This window comes from Lampris incognitus, chromosome 1, assembly GCF_029633865.1.
Source record: "Lampris incognitus isolate fLamInc1 chromosome 1, fLamInc1.hap2, whole genome shotgun sequence".
Taxonomy (NCBI): Eukaryota; Metazoa; Chordata; class Actinopteri; order Lampriformes; family Lampridae; genus Lampris; species Lampris incognitus.
Genome location: NC_079211.1, coordinates 26,154,758 through 26,175,626, shown reverse-complemented (window position 1 = coordinate 26,175,626; position 20,869 = coordinate 26,154,758). Strand labels below are relative to the sequence as shown.

Sequence of the window (20,869 nt, the reverse complement as noted above, 5' to 3'; positions counted from 1 at the left end):
TACACATGCACTTCAAAAGCCATCAGTGGAAGGCAGTTAGTCATGTTAGCTGGCAGAGAATGCTGCCCTGAAGGGCTGCTCCCCCTATAAACACACTTTTAGTTGATTTGTAAACACATCTCATATCTACACTCCATATTTTGTCAATATGGACAAGTGCAATGCCCTCTCCATTTCTAGTTTTTATTTCACGCTAGTACCTCACTGACTCTCCTCTCATCAACTTTGCTTTCTCTCTGCTTCTCAATTGTGTGCATGTGAGAGTGTGTGTGAGTGTGTGCCGAGAGAACAGGTATACACATGCACAAGAACACAGACCTGAAACATGTTCTTGAAGGTGTTGAGGTCTCCAAAGAACTCCTCTACAGAGATCTTCTTGGGGTCAAAAACAAGGTATTCTCCCAGGTCAATGTACTGCTTCTCCATATTCTTGTACATCATATCCAGCTTCTCATACTGCTCATGGGCACTGCCCACAAAAATGTGAGAATTCAGGGTCAAGGAAGACACAATAATGCAATCTCTCTCTACAAGGAGTGTGAGAGAAATGGTCAAAATTAACCACTGCATTTTTAAACCACATAAGACCCTTTGTTAAAAGAGAGGCTCTGTTTTGTAATGCATAAATTAGTGAAAAAAGGATATGGACATCTTCTCCACAAATAGGTCCCTGTCACTCTGCGGAGGAGGGAATGTTTTGAGATCTTTCTCCAGGTTCTTGATCTGTCGATTCATCTGATCTAGGCTCTTCTGAAGTGTTTCAGCTGATACTGCAGGGGAACACAGGAAATAACCTAATTGTCTAGACCTTATCAAATGGTTATTCCTCAGGGTTAATTAGATAGTAAGGATTACTTCTTTTTCCATTGTTTACACTGAACATGCAGCTTCATGTAAAATTAATGATAAAAACTACAAGCTGTTCAATAATTCATCATTTATAATGTGTAAGAAAGGATAGAGGCTATAAAAAAAGAAAACAATCATACAAAACAGCATTGTGTGGATGTTAGGATCAAACTTTAATGTTCACAAACCGTAGTGACAAGATTTTGATATTTCATGTACCTCTGCTGGCTTTCTCCACGTGGAGGAGCTCATCAGGGAAGCTCATGACATCAGGATACTGCTCCTGACACATGTCAGCCAAGAAGTGGAGCAGCGTCTGCTTCTGGTCAGCTGACTTGGTGTCACGAAGCTTATTGGACAGAGGGCCATTTTTAGGGAAGAAAGGGCAAAAACTACAGTGACCTATAGACATTTTAATAGTGAGTGCGAGTGGGTATGTAAGTAAGATTGAGGGCTTTGGTGTTGTGCAAACCAACCAGCATTCATGTAATTTCCTGTGTGTGCTATTTTCCATTACACTTTGCTAAAAGAGCATAGTTAAGGTACCAGAATTACTTACACAGGCCGTCTTGCAATTTTCTATGTTTGACCTTATAATCATATATATCATCTTACAGAGGAATGATTTTGGTAAAGCCAAAGGTCTTGGCTTTTGGCTAGTCAACATTCAAGTATCCAACTCCACCTAGTATTCATGTTAAGATTCCAATACATGTCCTTGCACCCATAAAAGATGGTAAGACTGAGGGCCTCAACATGACAGAAACATTCACACTAATATTTTCCAATACATACATATAATGTGTTATATCACAGACATAATATAATGCTATATAATGATAATTTTGTGCAAGACAGAGAAGCTGAGGAACTTTTCTTTTAGCATGTTATATACATTATATGTAGACTTATCGGACCTTACAAATGGCATAATGCTGGCATTGTGTATAGTTTTTGTATGTGTGCAGAGCTGTGACATGGTTGAATCCATAGGCTCTGTCAGTGTGGTTATGTTGTTCCTCTATACGTATGTGCCAACACTGTGTTTTACCTTGCAAAGGTATGATATGGTGAAGCCAAAGGCCTTGGCATTACGGGAGCCGGCATTCATGAAGTTGCCAACTAGCAGGATGAGCTCCAGCAGCTTGGCGAAGGCCTGGCTCTTCCTCACCTCCTCGCAGGCTGCTGCCACAGATACCACATCTGGCTTCACGTTGTTCAGTTGCTCCTCAAACTGCAGCTTGAAGAGAATGGCCTGGAGCCGTAGTTTTAGACACTTCACAGTGGACATCTAGAAAGAGGAAGAAAAGGGTGGCGTAGTGTGGGTTGACATGTTTTTCTTGGTACACTCCTTGGTAGCAAGCCTTCAGTGTTTGTGATAATTTTCTGTCTCCAATACATTAGTCACGGTTTAATACATCTCATTACTATCTATCCATATATATATAATTTTCCCACCCAAGGCAGATTTTCTCTTAGGTTTTTTAGGTAAACGTTTTAAAATCAGCTGGGAAATTGTTCAATACGCTAAATAACTACATGTTGTGTGTGTACATTTTTTACTGCTCCCTCACCACTACTCCAAACTGTTCAGCCTCAGCCAAATCGTCATATGTGTCCTTCATCTCTCCCAGGATGCTCAGTTTCTCGTCTTCTGGTAGCTGCTTGAACAGGTTCTGTATGACAATGACAGCAGCTCAAGTGAATGATGGTATGTGACCATGTGCTTGACATGCGGGTGCCGATATACTTCATGGAATGTTGAACTGCTAAGATAGTCTCCATGGAAAGGAGAGAGGGTTTCATCTGCCAGCAAGGGCTACATGTTCTCCTGAGATGCTGTACTGGTCCCAAAGGAGGAAATGAATCCCTTTCACCTCCCATTAAGTGGTTGGGGGTTAGCTGAACAGATGCCTCTGGAGCTTTTAGGAATTTAGCATCTCGTTCAAGAGACTTAGCCGGGTTTATCCTTACCGCTTTGGAGAACGAAACCTGGGCCTTGTAGTTAGAAGATGGTTACCCTGCTTGCTACACTGCCCTGCTGACCATACACGTAGGCATACTTTTGTATACTAAAAAGAGTTAGTAATGCACATACTCGATATTCTGTCAGTGAACTATGGAAAAAATGTGTTCATAAAATATCTATTATTTCTATCATGTCTAATGCACAGGAACACACAGAGAGAGAGAGAGAGAGAGAGAGAGAGAGAGAGAGAGAGAGAGAGAGAGAGAGAGAGAGAGAGAGAGAGAGAGAGAGAGAGAGAGAGAGAGAGAGATGCTGGGGCAAAAGCAGCTCTGAGTGCTGTACCTGCACCATGGACTCTGTGAGGACTTTCTCGTTGATCTCCAGGATGACATTCTTGATCTCCTCATAGGGCAGGCGGAACGAACCCAGAAAAATGGCTGCAATATGCAAAAAAACAAATCTGCATACATGAACATGGTGCATGCACACACAAGTGTGTGTGCGCAGACGCACAAAACTAGAGCAAACAGTTACAATTAACATCCAATTAGTACCTTTTATAGAACAAGGAATGTGCTTTATTGCTGCTGTGTCACTGATAAAGGTTGTCGGAAATTAGATACCTCATTGCAGACTAAATCAGTAAAATTGATGCTGGAGGATAGCCAACACTGAAAAAGAGCGTTATGAAAGTTTGCTTGTGGACTTACAGAGGTTCTGAGAAGACTTGGAGTCTAGCACCTTCAGCTCCTTCACCCTCTTCTGTCCCTGTTTCTTCTCCTCCCCTCCTTCCTGCTCCTTCTTGGCTGGAGAGCAGGAAAGAGAGAGAGAGAGCAATATAGAAGGATAGTGGGGGGAAAGAAGAGAATTCTGTTAATGACAATGCTTTTGGATAACTCTGAGTTAATGCTGTTAAATGTGTGAGGCAATGGCAGCTGGATGCAGATGGAAGTACAGCTGGACAAAAGGATGAGGGGCAAAGGGTTGGGCAGTGATAGAGAGGGATAGAGAATAGAGAAATGGACTGGAGGGATGGAGGGAGTGCTAGAGAGATGGTTATAGAGACTGACAGACTCAGCAATGGCCTTTGCATTTCCTCTCTCCCCCAAGCTGTGTGGAGTCATTGAGGTGTTGGGACTGCAGTACCAGTAGCCTAAGGAGCAAAGTGAGCCTGCAATGAAATGGCTCTAACATTAATGTGGAGAGCTGCTTCATATAGGTGGTAGATATGGTTGGACATTTGGTAGCTGAGAGGCAATTGACACTTAGTGTTGAGGTTACATGTACACAGATGCAAAACACAAGGACACACAACCAAAAAAAGACATGGAGGAAACGCCTCACATTGAATTGTTCTGACAAGGTCAGGATTGTGACTGTACATGTATATACATGTGACTAAGACTATATGTGATGGACACACTGGCATATGAGCTTAAACACAGAATAGCCCAAAGGAATGTTAGATTTAAGGTCATCAGAGTTCTGAAAGACATTTTCTCTACACTTGTGTTTCAGTCATTTCCCACTGTCTTGTGGCCAACAATTGCCAACAGTAAAATATGTAGTTCTGGATTTTGTCCATTTCTCCCCTCCACCTACTCTCCTCCAGTCTCTCTGCGGGGTTTTATTGTTTGCATCTCTATTGACTGTTCTTCCTCTTTTTTTTAATAGAACTTGACTGGACAGGAAGCAAGAATCATGGTATGTCTGCATGAGAGCCGGTCTGCCATTACTGCATGTCTGCATGTGTTCTTTTGCTCCTTTTCTTTCCCTATCTTCGCATACACACATCCACATGCATGCACGCACACATGCACACACACACAGCAAATAATACTTCCATTACTTGTCATAGCCCACCTGTTCACAATGGTTGTTAATGACCTCATATAAGACGTGTTGTGCTGACATTGGCCAAAGTGTATGCATTGAGACAAAAGTCACCTGACACCGATATCACACCTACCATGACAAGAACCTAGAGGACAACATGCAACTTATGTATATGGTATTACATACATGTATTAATAGACCTCTGTATTATTATGAAAACCAAATTAATGTGTGTATACTCAGCCTTTGTAACAGTTTTCTAATAAAATATTTTCATTGGTTTCAAAACTGGATTTGAGACAGTATTCTGAGAAGCTATGCTAATTTGTTAAATACATTTGTAGCGGGCACTGGGTAGTGTGGTGGTCTACTCCGCTGCCTACCAACACGGGGATCGCTGATTCGAATCCCCGTGTTACCTTTGGCTTGGTACAGGCATCCCTGCAGACATAATTGGCTGTGTCTGCAGGTGGGAAGCTGGATGTGGGTATGTGTCCTGGTCGCTGCTCTAGGCGTCTCCTCTGGTCGTCGGGATGTCTGTTCGGGGCGGAGGGGGAATTGGGGGGAATAGCGAGATCCTTCCATGCACTACGTCCCCCTGGCAAAACCCCTCACTGTCAGGTGAAATAAATGGCTGGTGACTCCACATGTATCGGAGGAGGCATGTGGTAGTCTCCAGCCCTCCCTGGATCGGCAGAGGGGGCGGAGCAGTGACTGGGACAGCTCGGAAAAATTGGGTGACTGGCTGGGTACAATTGGGGAGAAAAAAAAGGGATGGGGAATCCAAAAAAAAAAAAAACCATGTACCATGGAAAGTAAAAAAAAAAAAAAAAACCACAGGCAGCACTGATGGCAGCATTTTATTGTAATCCATAGCCAATACAAAACCTGTTTAATGTTCTCTCACCCATATTTTACAAACACTGATGATACTCGGCTCTCTGTTTGGCATGATGACCTTGTGTTTTATCATACTCCTCAGTGAATCCATTACCTTATTTTTACACAATATTCCATCCTTACTTGAACCCAAGTTTCTAAATTGGACTGAACTACTATATCAGATTACCAAGGCATATGCTAGCAATCCTGCTCACTCTCCGTCCTGGTCCTATTTACATACTAGAACACTACATGTAATTGTCCAGACAGACACAGTCTGAGGCGCACAACAACCAGCCATCCATTCGTTTGTCCACCCATCCAGCCATCCATCTGTCCTGTAAAGCTGTGCTTTGTACAAGAGGCCACTCGTTGACCAGCATGATAACAAGCTGGGGCTGCTTAACAAGCCCCTCATCTCTCCACTCAGTAGTTCAGTTAGTCAACATACATACGCTGGAAATATAAAAAACAAACACAAAAACACAGTCTGTCAGCCAGTCAGTCAATGAGCTGACATTTGACTTACTGAGCACCATGGTTTCTCTTGGTATCAGCCCATCATTTTCTTTGAACCCATGTCTTTCTCTCTGAAAGTAGCTTCCCTCGGATCTTTTGATTTATTCACCTTAGAAACTTTATGTTCTCTAGCGCGTGTTTAGCCGCTAGAAATTATATGTTTCATCAGTATGTAACGTGAGCTGAGCCTATCAGTGTTGTGGATCATAAACACCCATTTTATGCATGTAGCACTATGTCCCTAGTCCCTGCTGAGAGCCGGAAACCAAAGCAGGAAATCCACTGTGACAAAACACACACACACACACACACACACACACACACACACACACACACACACACACACACACACACACACAGGGAAGAACATCCGTCAGGGAATCTGAGAGGAAACACATACATAGACACATACAGGAACACAAACAACACATTCTCCAAATGACAGCTGAGATTCTATGAGGAAGCACAAAGGAAATGACCAATATCTTCAAATAGACAACATAGGCAACTGACACAAAAGGACATCTTAACTAGTCTAGATGAACATGAGTGAAAATGGTGAGATTGAAAGTAACAAAAAAAAAAAAAAAATCACAGATAACAGTGAGATGCAGAAGATGGATGTATAAAAAAATTACATACAATGAAGCACACGCACATGGACACACACACACACACACACACACACACACACACACACACAACCCAGTAAAGATCTAGGTCTAACTAATCTGGATGTCATATTATCTCAAAGAGTGACTTAATCCAGTTAGGTTGGGACATGACCTCAGCATCATGTCAGTAGGTCAGTGCGTGTGTGTGTGTGTGGAAGGGGAGGGGGGCGCTTTAATAACATTTACTGTGCCGGCCGTGCTCTAGCCAATCAAGTCAGACCTGGCTATGTTGACATCATGGCTGATTCATGAAATGGGGTCTGGTGTGCAGATTGTAAAATGGCCGCTCAGATTTCCACATGCACAGCCTGTTCATTTATGAGCCTATGGCACCCCTGGTGTCGGTATGGAGCATTGTGCTCACACTGCACTGAGTCAGTTTTGGGGAGGAAAACAGATGATGGAGGCATGACATGCAGAACAGATACAGCCAGACGGCGACAACACATACACGCATGCGCACGTACATGCGCACGCGCGCGCGCGCCACACACACACACACACACACACACACACACACACACACACACACAGAAACAACATGTTACCATCTACATGTTTTATGGCTTCAACAAATATTTTACTATCCCAAAATACAATGACGGCCCCTTCTCTGGACACACACACACACACACACACACACACACACACACACACACACACACACACACACACACAATCTCTTCTTTCTGGCACCCCTCCCCCGGCCCCTTCAGCCTCCCCAACAGCTGCCTGGCACTGAGAAATGAAAAATGAGTGTGTGTGAAAGAGAGAGAGTGTATGTGTGTGTTGAGAAAAAAAAATCTCCCATTTCCAATGACTCCTGTTTTTAATTAAGCCACGACGAGGAAAGGGGGGGAAAAAGAGCAAAAAATAATGGACAGGGGTAATGGAGAAATAGAAGGGTGAAAAAATCATGAGGTGCCAACGGCAGCTGTATGTCAATATGTAACAAACTGTGTGTGTGTGTGTGTGTGTTTCTGTCTGCTTCTTATCCATCTGTACAAAGAGGAGTCTGTTTGTCAGTCAGCAGACTTGAGTGTGTCCCTCACCCACCCCCTCCATCTCCCTTCTCTTCTACTCCCTCACTCCTTAAAAGGAAAAAATGTGTGGTGTGGAAGGTGATGGGTCGCCAGGCCGGGGGATAAAAGCCAGGCCAAAGACTGACAGAATGAGAGAACTAGTGAAATAGAAAGGAGAGGCAGGATAAAAGAAAGAACAACCAGTTTCTTCCCAACCACTATAAGCCTTATTTTGGACTCAAAGTTAACAGTATTTATTTACCCTTTCCCAGAGACCATAGCTACTCATCCTTCTCGCTTTCTCTTCCTCTCTCTACGTTTGGCCTATTCATCACCACTCCCTGCCTGTGAAACGCAATGGTTTATTTTTAACACACTAAAAGCTTACAGATGACAGGCTCCATTGTATGTCTGGGTTGCCCTGCGTGTGCAATTCACAGGCCCTCTGGTGGCGAGGCAGGCGAACAGCCGCGCTTCAACTTTATATAACTTCTTACTAACTTTTTTCCCACACAAGCAACATTCCAGTGCGATGGGTTTGTCTTTACTGGAACAGTTTGGATTTGCAACATGCTGACTCCTCCATGTCTGTGCTGTGGGGTGGGCAGAGAAAAGGGTCTTGGCTGGGGTTTGCGTAACACTAAGAACAAAACTTTAACAACCCTTTTAGACATCAGCCAAAACAATTCAATACCTTTTTGAGAAAACTTGATGTCCTATGCCTCTGATTTTCTTTTTTTTCCTTTTAAAAAAAATCAAATTTACCTTAGTAACTCTTCAATATATGTTACAAAAAAAAAAGAGAGAGAGAAAGGGGCAAATGAAAGAAGGGAAGGAGGGGGGCATGGGGTTCTTTGTCTAAACTAAACAGAAGGCCAAAACTATAGAAGACAGGACAGCTGTAACCTGAGTCCCTTTAAACTTTAAATGTCCAACATTCTGCTACTGTGTGTGTGTGTGTGTGTGTGTGTGTGTGCGTGCGTGTGTGTATGACAAAGTTATTGAACGAGACAGAAAAAGAATAAGGGGGTTTCCACGGTAACTGCAGGACTGAAAGAGCCCCCTTCATCCTGTTTTTCCACTGAAAGGAAGCAGAGAGAAAGGATTCCTGGCCGTGTGTGTGCGTGCGTGTGTGTGAAAAGGGCCAGATGGTAGGGTGGGGCATGGAGGAGGGGGGAGAAGAGGCAGGATGTGGGAGGGCCAGTTTGTAGGGGGACGTCCAGAGGGAGGGGCTAAGACCCTGCTCACTTGCGCACCCCTGGTGTATGAACAGCGTACTTGCAGCTAAAATTCCCTCCACTGACCTGAACTGGACATTTAACACATAAAACAAAAAATAAATAAGAAAATACATTACAAAAATGTATCGACACTTTCTAGATAATTTGATTCAAGTTCATTGTCTGTTACCATTTAATCATTTGATGTGATTTGCTTCCTCTTCCCAAATCTCAGTCTACAAAGACCTCATGTTATTACCGTTATGAAATTTCTATGAGTTTTTTTTAAATGGAATAGAAATAGAGAATAAATATTCTAAACCTCAGGTTATTTTTGATAGCCTTGTGAGAATGTTAAAATCAATTAATTGATTAAGTGCCCTCATACACTGTGGCTATTGCAGGTGAATTTGCATATTTCTTTGTGCAGAAAATATAACTAGCTCTCAAACATGACATTTACTTAACTTCCAATCACCACCTTCAATTAAAACTAGCTTAAACTTCCAAACTAATGCCCCATTTTGTTCTTAAAACCTTTATAAATAAATTGTAGATCAAAAACTTGTGTGACCACACTTTAAAGAATGGACAAGGAAAAATTGTCTCCTCTCCTTTTTCCTCTTAAACCACATGATGAAAATCATCATTCATTTCAGTGTAACTTCACTAGTCATACACTGTTGATCTATTGAGAACATACTGATTTTTAACTAAATGCAGTTACTACAGTAGGTACAAAGTGTGGTTTCAGCGTCAGTGAATACCTCTGTGATGGCGGAGTCACAGTGCCCTCTACTGGCCACACATGTATACTGCGAAGGACAGACAAACTGGCCTATACGTTATACCTCCTTCACACCAAGCTATAGATTCGTACATACATAGTTCGCCCCCCCAACCCCCGACGGTGGAAAAGCACAAAGAGTGCTGTGCATATGGGAGGAAAAGGTGTGTGAGAGAGAGTTATTTTGGGGGAGACAACAAAAGAGTGGTGGTATGTATAAGTGTGTGTGTTTGGGAGAGAACAAAATATAGGCGGTACGTGTGAGTGCGGGATACTCTAAGGGCTGCTCTGAACTCTCTCTGCTCTCCTGGCCATGAAGGTCTGTAGCAATGACGCACACATGGCACGTAGTGGTATCATTGATGGGAGGCGTGTGCACACATGCAAGTGTCCATGCATGCACGCACACACACACACACACACACACACACACACACACACACACACACACACACACACACACACACACACACAGAGGGTATGCAGCCTGCATTGCTGATAAGTAACACTACAGTCCACACACCGACACAGCATCACCTTGAACTCATATTCGTGCTTGCTGAAACCTCACAAACAGCCCATAAATCCCTACTGCAAACAACAGAGGACACATACACGCGCGTGCGCACATACACACACACACACCAACACATGCACAAGCACACAAAAAGACGCACAAGGCTAGAGGTGAGTGGCTATGCTGTGCTTATTAAATCAGTCCTATATCAACCACTCTCCTTGGGACAACGGCAAAGATTTACTACAGCAATTACACCAGCTAATTACAACAAGGAGAGCGAGAGAGAAAGGGAGAGAGGGAGGGAGAAAGGGAGAGAATAAAGCAGAGGGGAAATCAAATCAAAAGGAGAGAGCAAAATAAATGGGTGTGGAAGTAAAGAGACATTGAGCGAGTTAGCAAAAAAAGAAGTGAGAGAGCCGTTAGTTTGAAGGATGGAGGAAGCAATAGCAGTGCGGTGGAATGCAATGGGGAACGGAGGAGAGGAGACATTCGGCAAAATGAAATGAAAGCAGAGGCCATAAAAGCAGGCACACAAGGGTGACGAATGGAAGGAGAGGAGGCACGAGGGAGAAAAGGGAGGGCAGCGGACAAGGAATAGGTGAGAGTAGGACGTCGGCATTTCATCTTGTCGAATTCACTCTGGAAGTGACCTTCAGCAAAACACAACATTTCAGCTACATGTCCAGCACACACACATACACACACAAACACTTGTGAGTGATGCTCCACATGATGAGGACGTTCCTTTGACGGAGCACTGTAGACAGTGTCACACACAGTCATTAAATAGACACACGTATAGAGTCTTGACACAAAAACCACACACATCAATATTGCGAAAATAATGCACTTAAAAAAAACTAGCTGTATTGGTGTATGTGAGAGAGCGAGAGTGAGAGAGAGTGAGAGAGCGAGAGCGAGAGCGAGAGCGAGAGCGAGAGCGAGAGAGAGAGAGAGAGAGAGAGAGAATGAGTAACCAAGCAACAGGAAGATGGAGACTGAGAAAACAACTAAGTGAACGACTAAGGGAGTGACTGAGTGAAGAAGAGACTGACTAGCAGAGCCCTTGGTGGTCAAATGTGCGCTGGTGCCCTGTTTGGTGCATGGCGTTTGTTATTCACAGTGTGAGTGTCCTTGACACTGTGCAGGCCTTCATGGCGCAGTGCTCCCTCTAGGAAAACAAGGAGGAATTACATCATCAAACAGGATCACTCTCAGGGACAAAGGGATTGATATCTGTCAAGTCTGATCTCTGCTGCTGCCATGCTAACAACGTGTGATGCCACGTCAGGCTTCTTTTCACCATGTACAAGTGATTGATAGGATCGGTCTTTTGCGAGACAACTGCTCAACATCCATTCCAATCAATGGCTGTGAAGCTGGTGATGGATAATGAATAATAATGTGATTTCTTACTGTTCCCTACAGGGAAACTGCATTTTTTTGTTGCTAGTCTACTTCTACAGGGGGGAAAGAAAGGGTGAGCTGTGGTGGTGCAGCAGCCCAAGAGCCCTTAACCATTCAATGCTATGCTCATTTACACTTGTCTATAAATGACAGTTGTGTCACAGGAAACGGCATGTTGAACCAGCACCTTTGGGTCAACATATGGTTTACCGAATTCGTCCACTTCTCAACAGTCCACTGCACAGGCGTTTCATTGCATTAGTTCTGTCCCCTTTGCACATAGAGCTTTTGACATTCATGGAGCGATGCAGGCAGTTCTTTCAACATGCACAACACTGGGGTAGAAATAAAGGCCTACGGGGTGTCCGGGTGGTGTGGCGGTCTATTCTGTTGCCTACCAACACAGGGTAGCCAGTCTGAAAACCCTGTCACCTCTTGCTTGGTTGGGCATCCCTACAGACACAATTGGCCATGTCTGCAGGTGAGAAGCAGGATGCAGGTGTGTGTCCTGGTCGCTGCACTAGTGCCTCCTCTGGTCAGTCGGTCAGGGCACCTGTTCGGGAGGGGGGGACTGGGGGGAATAGTGTGATCCTCCCACGCGCTAAATCCCCCTGGCAAAACTCCTCAATGTCAGGTGAAAAGAAGCTGCTGGCAACTCCACATGTATCGGAGGAGGCAGAGGAGGTGAAGCAGTGAACAGCACGGCTCGGAAGAGTGGGGTAGCTGGCCGGATACAATTGGGGAGAAAAGAGGGGGGGGGATAAAGGCCTAAAAATCAGGGCTCCATTCCAATTAAATAGTTAGATGAGCTTTAACACACACACACACACACACACACACACACACGCACGCACACACGCATGCACACATAAAGCCCTGGAGGCAAATTTTGCCCCAGGCAAGAAGGATTTGTAGCCACACTGCTGTCAACCCTGAAATATTCATTATTACCGTATGGAGAGATAACGGAGAGATAGATGGAGTGGGAAAAAGAGAAGGACGGGGAGCCTGGGTGTAGCTAAAGCACAAGAGAGAGTGATGGAAAGAAACCTTATGAATATGAGACGCACGGAGATATGGGAAAAGGGCACGATGGAGAGAGACAGAGACAATCGAGAGGAGAGGGGAGAAAAACAGGGCTACACGGTGTCATGTCACGGAGGACAGTTAAAAGCTTGTCACCAGGCAGGAGCACACATGCATCCACATTAATTCCTCAGTTCCCATCTCCATCCATCCATCCCATTAACTTGTCTTTATATCTGTTTCAGTGATGAGGATAAAGGACTTGCCCCCTTCCTCCCTCGCTCCTCCTTTCCAATTTTCAGCCTCCCTCTCTCAAGTCTCTTCAGGGAAGCCCTGCAGGCCTGATTAGCAATTGTGACTTGACCGCATGGTGGAAATATTGGCACACATGCATGAACATTTGTGCACAAGCATGCACATACGCACGCACACACACACACACGCTTCCACAAGCGCACACACATATACCCATATATGCACCCACATATGTGGCAGGAAGGCAGGCAAGGGCCAGTTTTGCAGGGTTCCATCACCCTCTGAGAAAGGCCTTAAGACAATGAGGGGGTTTGGGAGGAGGAGACGGTTTTGCCCTTTCAAATGTCAGATACCACTCGCAGGACAACCACCCACACACATACACTTTAAGTGTATCTGTCTTGAGGCGACGAAATGGGGCAGTTTTCTGGTTGCCGTCACTGTGGCTTGTTTTGCCAACATCACAGCCCGACCAAGCCTGGGAAACCGAGAAGATGAAGATGAAGAAGAGAAGAGGAGAGGAGAGGAGAGGAGAGGAGAGGAGAGGAGAGGAGAGGAGAGGAGAGGAGAGGAGAGGAGAGGAGAGGAGAGGAGAGGAGAGGAGAGGAGAGGAGAGGAGAGGAGAGGAGAGAAGAGAAGAGAAGAGAAGAGAAGAGAAGAGAAGAGAAGAGAAGAGAAGAGAAGAGATAGGTTTGGACAAGAGGAAGGAACGGTGAAGATGTGGAAAGGAAAAGAAAGAAGAGGAAAGGGAAAGAGCTGACATGAAAAAGGAAAGAAAACGAATAAGAGTGATGTGAGGTGAGAATAAACGAGTCAAAAGGAACATAGGAGGGACAGAGAAGGACAGGAAAAGAGAGTAGGACAAATGCCGAGTGTTGGGAGTGGGGAGGGAAGGTGAAGGTGGATGATAAGAGGGTGAGTAAATAGACAGAGAGGAGAGAAGAACAATGAAGTAGAGGAGGAGTGTATACCAACCAGGGGAGGTGTGATAGGTGAGAGGAAAATGTAAGGGAGTGTCTGGGAGGAATGACAAAATGGGGGGAGAGTAATAGAATGGAAAAACAGAGAGGAGGGAGGCACGAGTGAGTGAGTGAGAGAGAGAGAGAGAGAGAGAGAGAGAGAGAGAGAGAGAGAGAGAGAGAGAGAGAGAGAGAGAGAGAGAGAGAGAGAGAGAGAGAATGAGACGTGAGATCTGGTGTGATAGAGCGATCAAGGTAAAGAAAGGGGATAGAGGTTTGTTCCTTTGATAACTGGCCTGAAATCACTAGTAGTAATATAATGGACACATACAGATGCACACACACGCTTGCTGGTAGTCCATCGAGGCCGATGATGACATCCTTCCTTGTTAACGGTGTGTTCTTTGATGACTGTAGAGTCCAATTCTTGATCGACAAGTTTTATGAAGATGGCGGCAGGAATTCATGTTTGCAGCGGCCTCACCCAGTACCAGTGTGGGAAGCTGGTGGCATGAACTTATGTTTGCGGCAGCCTCACACAGTACTGTCCACGCAGTGTCTTTGTCCACATCTGTGCCTAAGTTTGTGTCTTTGTTTGATGGCTGGGAGAGCTGGCGTTGTATCGGCTGGGAGAACTTGGTATGCTGTGTGCTGTGGGCCCAGGGACCACGGCCCTGCCTGAAGCTGTGCCCGAAGAGGAAACACCGAGGGCGGTCTGACAGGATGCGGAAGAAGGGTAGGCTAAGCTAACTGCCAGCCCACGCAGACCGGCAGTTACGATATCACCGAGGGCAGTCTGGTGGTGGCCTCGCCTGGCGTTAAATGTGTTTTTAGTGTTGTCGTGTGGAGTGTGGGGAGGTGTGTCGAAGGTGTCTGGTTGGGGGAGCCTGGCCTGCTGGGTCCGGTACGACCCTGCCAGAGCTGTGCCCGACGTGGAAACACAGAGGGCAGTCTGACAGGTCACAGAAGTGGGGCGGGCTAGGCTGACTGCTGGCCCATGCAGACCGGCAGTTCCGACAGTCATCCTGCATTCGTTCTCTTGGACAGAGATTTTTTTTTGTAGTTTGATATATGTGTTTTTGTAATTTTTGTGTATGTGTTTTTGTCTTTGTGTTGCACTGCTGTGGGCTGGGGGAAACGACAAATAGTGTTCCTGATTCCTGATTTATTGCACGTTGGGCATATGACGTCTCAGTTGGGGGGGAGGGGGGGTTTATCATGGTTGTGTATCTCCTCACTTTTTTCTGTTGTTTTTTCATATTCCTCTCCATTTCCAGCTGTTCTATACCTCTGTGGCACACTCCCCTCCCCGTATTGGCAGAGGTGGTGGAGTGGCAACCAGGATGGCTCTGAAGAGTGGGGTAATTGGCCAGATACAATTGGGGGAAGAACCCCCCCACCCCCACCAGTTGGAACAGTTGATGGCAGCGTGTTCCAGTCTCAAGGGGTCGATACAACACTTCTTTGGCGATGTTTTTAGCCATCCTTTGTGTTGCTTCTTCTGACCACCTGCGGACCAACGGCCCAGATGAAGCTGTCCATACAGCACTTGACGTGGCAGGCATGTCTTGAGGCGTTCTGATGACATGCCCAAGCCAGCGCAGTTGGTGTTCAGTGACTGTGGCTTCTATGCTCTTGCAGTTTGTTCTAGCAAGAATCTCAGCACGAGGAACACCACGTGATCCCCATGATTCGCTGCAGACACCTCATGTGGAACCGCTCCAGCAACCACAGGTGGTGGCTGGATGTGACCCAGGCTTCACAGCTGTATAGGACAGTTGTAATGCAGATGGCTTTGTAAATCGCACACACACACACACACACACACACACACACACACACACACACACACACACACACACACACACACACACACACGCATGCATGCATGCATACACACAGACTTAAAGCGCTCCCTTTACTGGACTGAAATTTCACATTTTGCTGCTTTGCCTTGAATCAAAGGAAAGAGTGAACCATTTTGATCCCACGTTCCATATTGCTGGGAGCAGAGAGAACACTTCTTTGCAAACATTATGTGTGAACCTGTCACTTTGCTACAGTTGCTTTGGGGGGGGAAAACTATTGCAGGTGTTTCAGCTACATCAATAGACTTGGATCACAATCAAGCTAAGTAGCTGGAGGGAGATGACAGCCATGATCTGGCAAACCAAACCCACGTGGGAACCCAGGAAGATGTCTCATTCTTGTCTAAAGATCCAATGGACCGCTGCGGGGTTTCCACACTCTGAGATAGTTAGATTGTCCCCCCTCACCCCGACAAATAAATAAGTAAATAAATAAATGAGACGAAATAGCCAGCCCCTCTGAAGCAACCAAACAACAGGAAGAGATATTCAAACAGAGAGACAACCAGACGTGTAAATCCTCTCCGAGAACATCTGTCTGCAGGGCTCTCCCAGGAATTGGCCACTGTTGGAGCAAACAGACAAGATGTGCACATGCATGCACACATATGCGCACACGCACACACACACACACACACACACACACACATCTAATCCCACCACGTACTCAGTGAGCCATGGGGGGGATGCGTTGCCAATCTAGCTGCTATGTGAGGCTGGAAAAATGAAAACAATCAAGGAATACACAGACAATATGGCTCAGATGCTGGCAATGTGTCTGTATTTGTGTACATCTACATTTCTGTACCTATAACCTGTCTTACACACTTGTAAGCACATAACACTCACTCTCCAAAGATCAGCATCTGTCCGCTTTCCACCATAGTCTCTCTAGAATTTCACTGTACTAAGTTTTGTTTTTATTTTAAACCTCTGTAGCAAAAAATGCCTTAACTCAAGGAGATTTTTGAGGGTACAAATCAAGAATTTGTGATGTGTTCCATGGTAACTGAGGTAAAGTGCCAGAGTAAGTAGAGTTACTCACTCATAGGGCGCCTAATTTTATTTATTTATTTTGGGGGTGGGGGGGTTCTTCCCCCAATTGTATCTGGCCAATTACCCCACTCTTCAGAGCCACCCTGGTTGCCACTCCACCACCTCTGCCAATACGGGGAGCGCTGCAGACTACCACATACCTCCTCTGCTATATGTGGAGTCGCCAGCCGCTTCTTTTCACCTGACACTGAGGTCGCCAGGGGGATGTAGCGCATGGGAGGATCATGCTATTCCCCCCAGTTCCCCCCCCCCATATGGTTTTAAAAAATTTAAATTACACTGGCAAATACAAAAAATCAAACATACAGCTTCTTAATATTTCCTTATTTTTATGAATGCGATATTAATTTAATTTACATTTCAAATAATTTCTCAGTTGTATTATATTCAATATTCTTTCCTTTATTAACCAAACATTCATTGTCATTTGTGCTTTACAATATTCATCAACAGTTCTTTCTTTCAGTATTTTTTCTTATTATTTTTTGCTGTATTTAATTTTATTTTTATTATTAGTTTTTTTAACTGCATTTTTCATTTTCCTCTCCCGGACACCCTAGCGCCTCCTGGCGGCCCCCACTCCGAAAACCCGGGCGCTAGTGCAGCAACCAGGACACACACCCACATCCAGCTTCCAACCTGCAGACACGGCCAATTGTGTCTCTAGGGACGCTTGACCAAGTCGGAGGTAACGCGGGGACTCAAACCGGTGAGCCCTGTGTGGGTAGGAAACGGAATAGACCACTATGCCACCCGGATGCCCCAACTCAAGGAGCTTTTTGAGGGTACAAATCGAGAGTTTCTGATGTGTTCCCTGGTAACTAAGATAAACTGCCAGAGTTACTCGCTCATAGGGTGTTTAATTTTCAGCTGCACATCAACTTCAAGTGGAAAAAGGGGGGGGGGGCTCGAAAAATTCTCAGTACTTCTGTCATGTTGAAAGAAGATTTGGTGGGTAAGGTGTCACGATCTGTCAACGTCACAAGCTTTAAAAAAAAAAGGCAGAAAACTGTTAATTTCATCTAAACGTTTACAAATGTGAGGGAGTTGTTATGCAGCATAATGCGTGTGTGATTGTGTTTGTTGTGTTGCTTGAGATGGACACGTATAAACTAGCCAGAACAATGTCAGCTGAGCTGTAGCCCCCAGGAACTATCAGCTATGGGCGAATGGGGGGAAAAAAACAAACGCTCAAAACTCACTAAGATGTCTGCCCACTTCAGTCTCACACACACACACACACACACACACACACACACACACACACACACACACACACACACACACACACACACACACACACATTTCAGATAGATTCTTCTGCCCATGGTAGGACTGCTTGAAGCCTTTGAACAACAACATGTAATTAGGTGTGTGTGTGTTTATTTGTGCGTGTGCGTGCACGCACGTAGCGGATATAGATAGTTATGAGGTCAAAGGTTCAAGTAAAAAGAAAAAAAAGGGTAAACTTACTAGAAAACAAATTTAGGAATGAGATCAAGTTAGAATTAAGTACACATGCATGCATATGTGGTGTTTTTTTTCCTTTAGCCAGTTGTTATGCCCATTAATTTTACTTTTACATGTCTGTTCTGGCCTATCGAGTGCATGTGTATGTGTCTGTGAGAAGAAGGGCTAGTACGCTGAGCTATCGTTCCCCTCTCCGTCTTGTCTCTTCTCACGGCTCAGTGAGTGTGTCAGTCTGCATCAGCCCTTTCTGGAAGCCACCCTGAGATGGCAGCACCATTAAAATTTAACCCACTATCTAACTGCTTTGCACATACAAGCACACACACGCGCACACACACACACACACACACACACACACACACACACACACACACACACACACACACACACACACACAACCAGAAATAGAGCGAGGGGGAGAGAGAGATAGACATATGTACATACAAGATTGGATAGGCAAAAAAATGGAGACACAGACACATACACATCCTCATTCTTCCACTTGGAGTCATTCAGATGTCACAGGGGGAGATGGGGAGTGATGGAGCGAGAGATCCTATTCCGATGAAAAGTAGAGAAGAAGATGGTACAGATTAGAATCTGGAACACACACACACACACACACACACACACACACACGCATCCATTTTAATTACACCAATAACTGGCATCAAATGAGGAAGGAAGACGGAGGACATGTATGAACCATATGCCATGGATCTGTAGTACTGGGCTTAGCCAATTGGATGAATATATCGGCAACTGGCAGAGTCCAATCAGCGGTTGGTATTTTTTGGGCGATTTCAGTCCTTTTATTTTGCTAATTTGCCTCCTCGAGAATTCAAATCAGTATATAATAAACCTGTAAAGCACAATTCAAAGTGTGTGCGAACAGGAACTGGCGGTTGGAGTTGGTCCATGCATATTCTTACTGCACTGATTTCCGATGAGTCTTTCACAAAACAGGGTGGTGACTTAAGTGACTAAAGGACAATTCTTTTGCTGGCACAACTCGTTGGCAAAGACAGCAAATTACTTAATTTAGGTCCTTCAGCTTGCTTGTTGCATCATTCCCCCCCTTTTTTGGGGGGGGGTTGCCCCCTTTTTCTCCCAAATTGTACTTGGCCAATTACCCCACTCTTCCGAGCCATCCCAGTCACTGCTCCCCCCCTCTGCTGATCTGGGGAGGGCTGCAGACTACCACATCTCCTCCCATACATGTGGCGTTGCCAGCCGCTTCTTTTTACCTGACAGTGAGGAGTTTCTCCAGGGGGACCTAGCACGTGGGGGAGGATCACGCTGTTCCCCCGTTCCCCCTCCCCCCTGAACAGGCGCCCTGACCGACCAGAGGAGGTGCTAGTGCAGCGACCAGGACACATACCCACATCTGGCTTCCCACCCACAGATATGGCCAATTGTGTCTGTAGGGATGCCCAACCAAGCCCACGGGGATTCGAACCAGCGATCCACGTGTTGGTAGGCAACTGAATAGATCGCCACGCCGCCTGGATGCCCTTGTGTCTGGTTTAAAATGAAAATAATCCCAAATAGGTGATTTTTGTATTCTTTTTCATAACAAGCTCTTCCATGATTGCATTGCATTCGTTGAAAATGGCCTGGGGGGGTTGCTCATTGTTGTGTCCCTCCCTTATTTCTCCCTCTCCTCAACATGCCATTGTCCTTTCATCCCTCCTTTCTCTCTCTCCAAGTCACCCAATCTCCTGTTCAGTTGTTCACAGAACCCCCCCCCCCCCATAAACACACAATTTTGGCCCATCCTGTCTCTCTCTCTCTCTCTCTCTCTCTGCTCCTGCCTCTTTGTGCCTCAGTGGAGTGTGGGATAGCGGGCAGCACAGGGAGGCCTCCGGTCTCTTAATTAAGAAGCAGGGCGGAATGAGGCTGCATCTAACGAGGTCACATACAGACACACATGCACAAACAGTGCATACACAAACAAAGAAGTCGGCAACAGACACATTTGTTACAGAGTGAGCGCTATGTGCTATAGTCCACACACGCGCAAACGCACACACATGCACCAACAATTTTCTTTTCCTTCACACATCAAAACACCCAATCAAAGGCAGAGGACCTGGGTCGAACCCTATGGGGCCAGGACTCAATCAGCTAGAGCAATCAGACACAGGCTACAAACACACACAGAGGCAGACGGACACACACAGAGACACACAAACACACGCTCACACACAGCTGCAATCATTCACATAATAAGCCCAGAACTGACGAAGAGGAAGGCCATGATATCATTTAGTCTACCTCATTGCCACTGTAGCCCTTGGATATATACACACACACACACACACACACACACACACACACACACACACACACACACACACACACACACACACACACACACACACACAGGGAAGGCGGGGTGGAAGTAGCTATTTTGAGAGCGTGTGAGTCCGTTCCCGGTGAAGGTGACTTTGTGCTGGCTGGACTGGTAATTGGGTACACATACAAATGCCTTTTTCGCCCTCTTCTCCACGTTCGCATCAAACTTTCTTCCCCCCCCCCCTGCCCTAC

General features: G+C 45.4%; 1 protein-coding gene across 1 annotated transcript in view; it reads right to left on the bottom strand.

The window, feature by feature from the left end:
• The window catches only part of LOC130109834 (protein diaphanous homolog 1), a 169,915-nt gene that overhangs the window by 20,185 nt on the left and 128,861 nt on the right, over positions 1 to 20,869 (bottom strand). The window contains exons 18-24 of the mRNA XM_056276810.1: positions 3,529 to 3,624; positions 3,161 to 3,255; positions 2,424 to 2,525; positions 1,901 to 2,140; positions 1,069 to 1,198; positions 647 to 770; positions 319 to 484 (exon numbers count right to left, since the gene is read on the bottom strand). Of these exons, the coding sequence (XP_056132785.1) occupies positions 319 to 484; positions 647 to 770; positions 1,069 to 1,198; positions 1,901 to 2,140; positions 2,424 to 2,525; positions 3,161 to 3,255; positions 3,529 to 3,624 (953 nt within the window). The remainder of the gene's footprint in view (positions 1 to 318; positions 485 to 646; positions 771 to 1,068; positions 1,199 to 1,900; positions 2,141 to 2,423; positions 2,526 to 3,160; positions 3,256 to 3,528; positions 3,625 to 20,869) is intronic.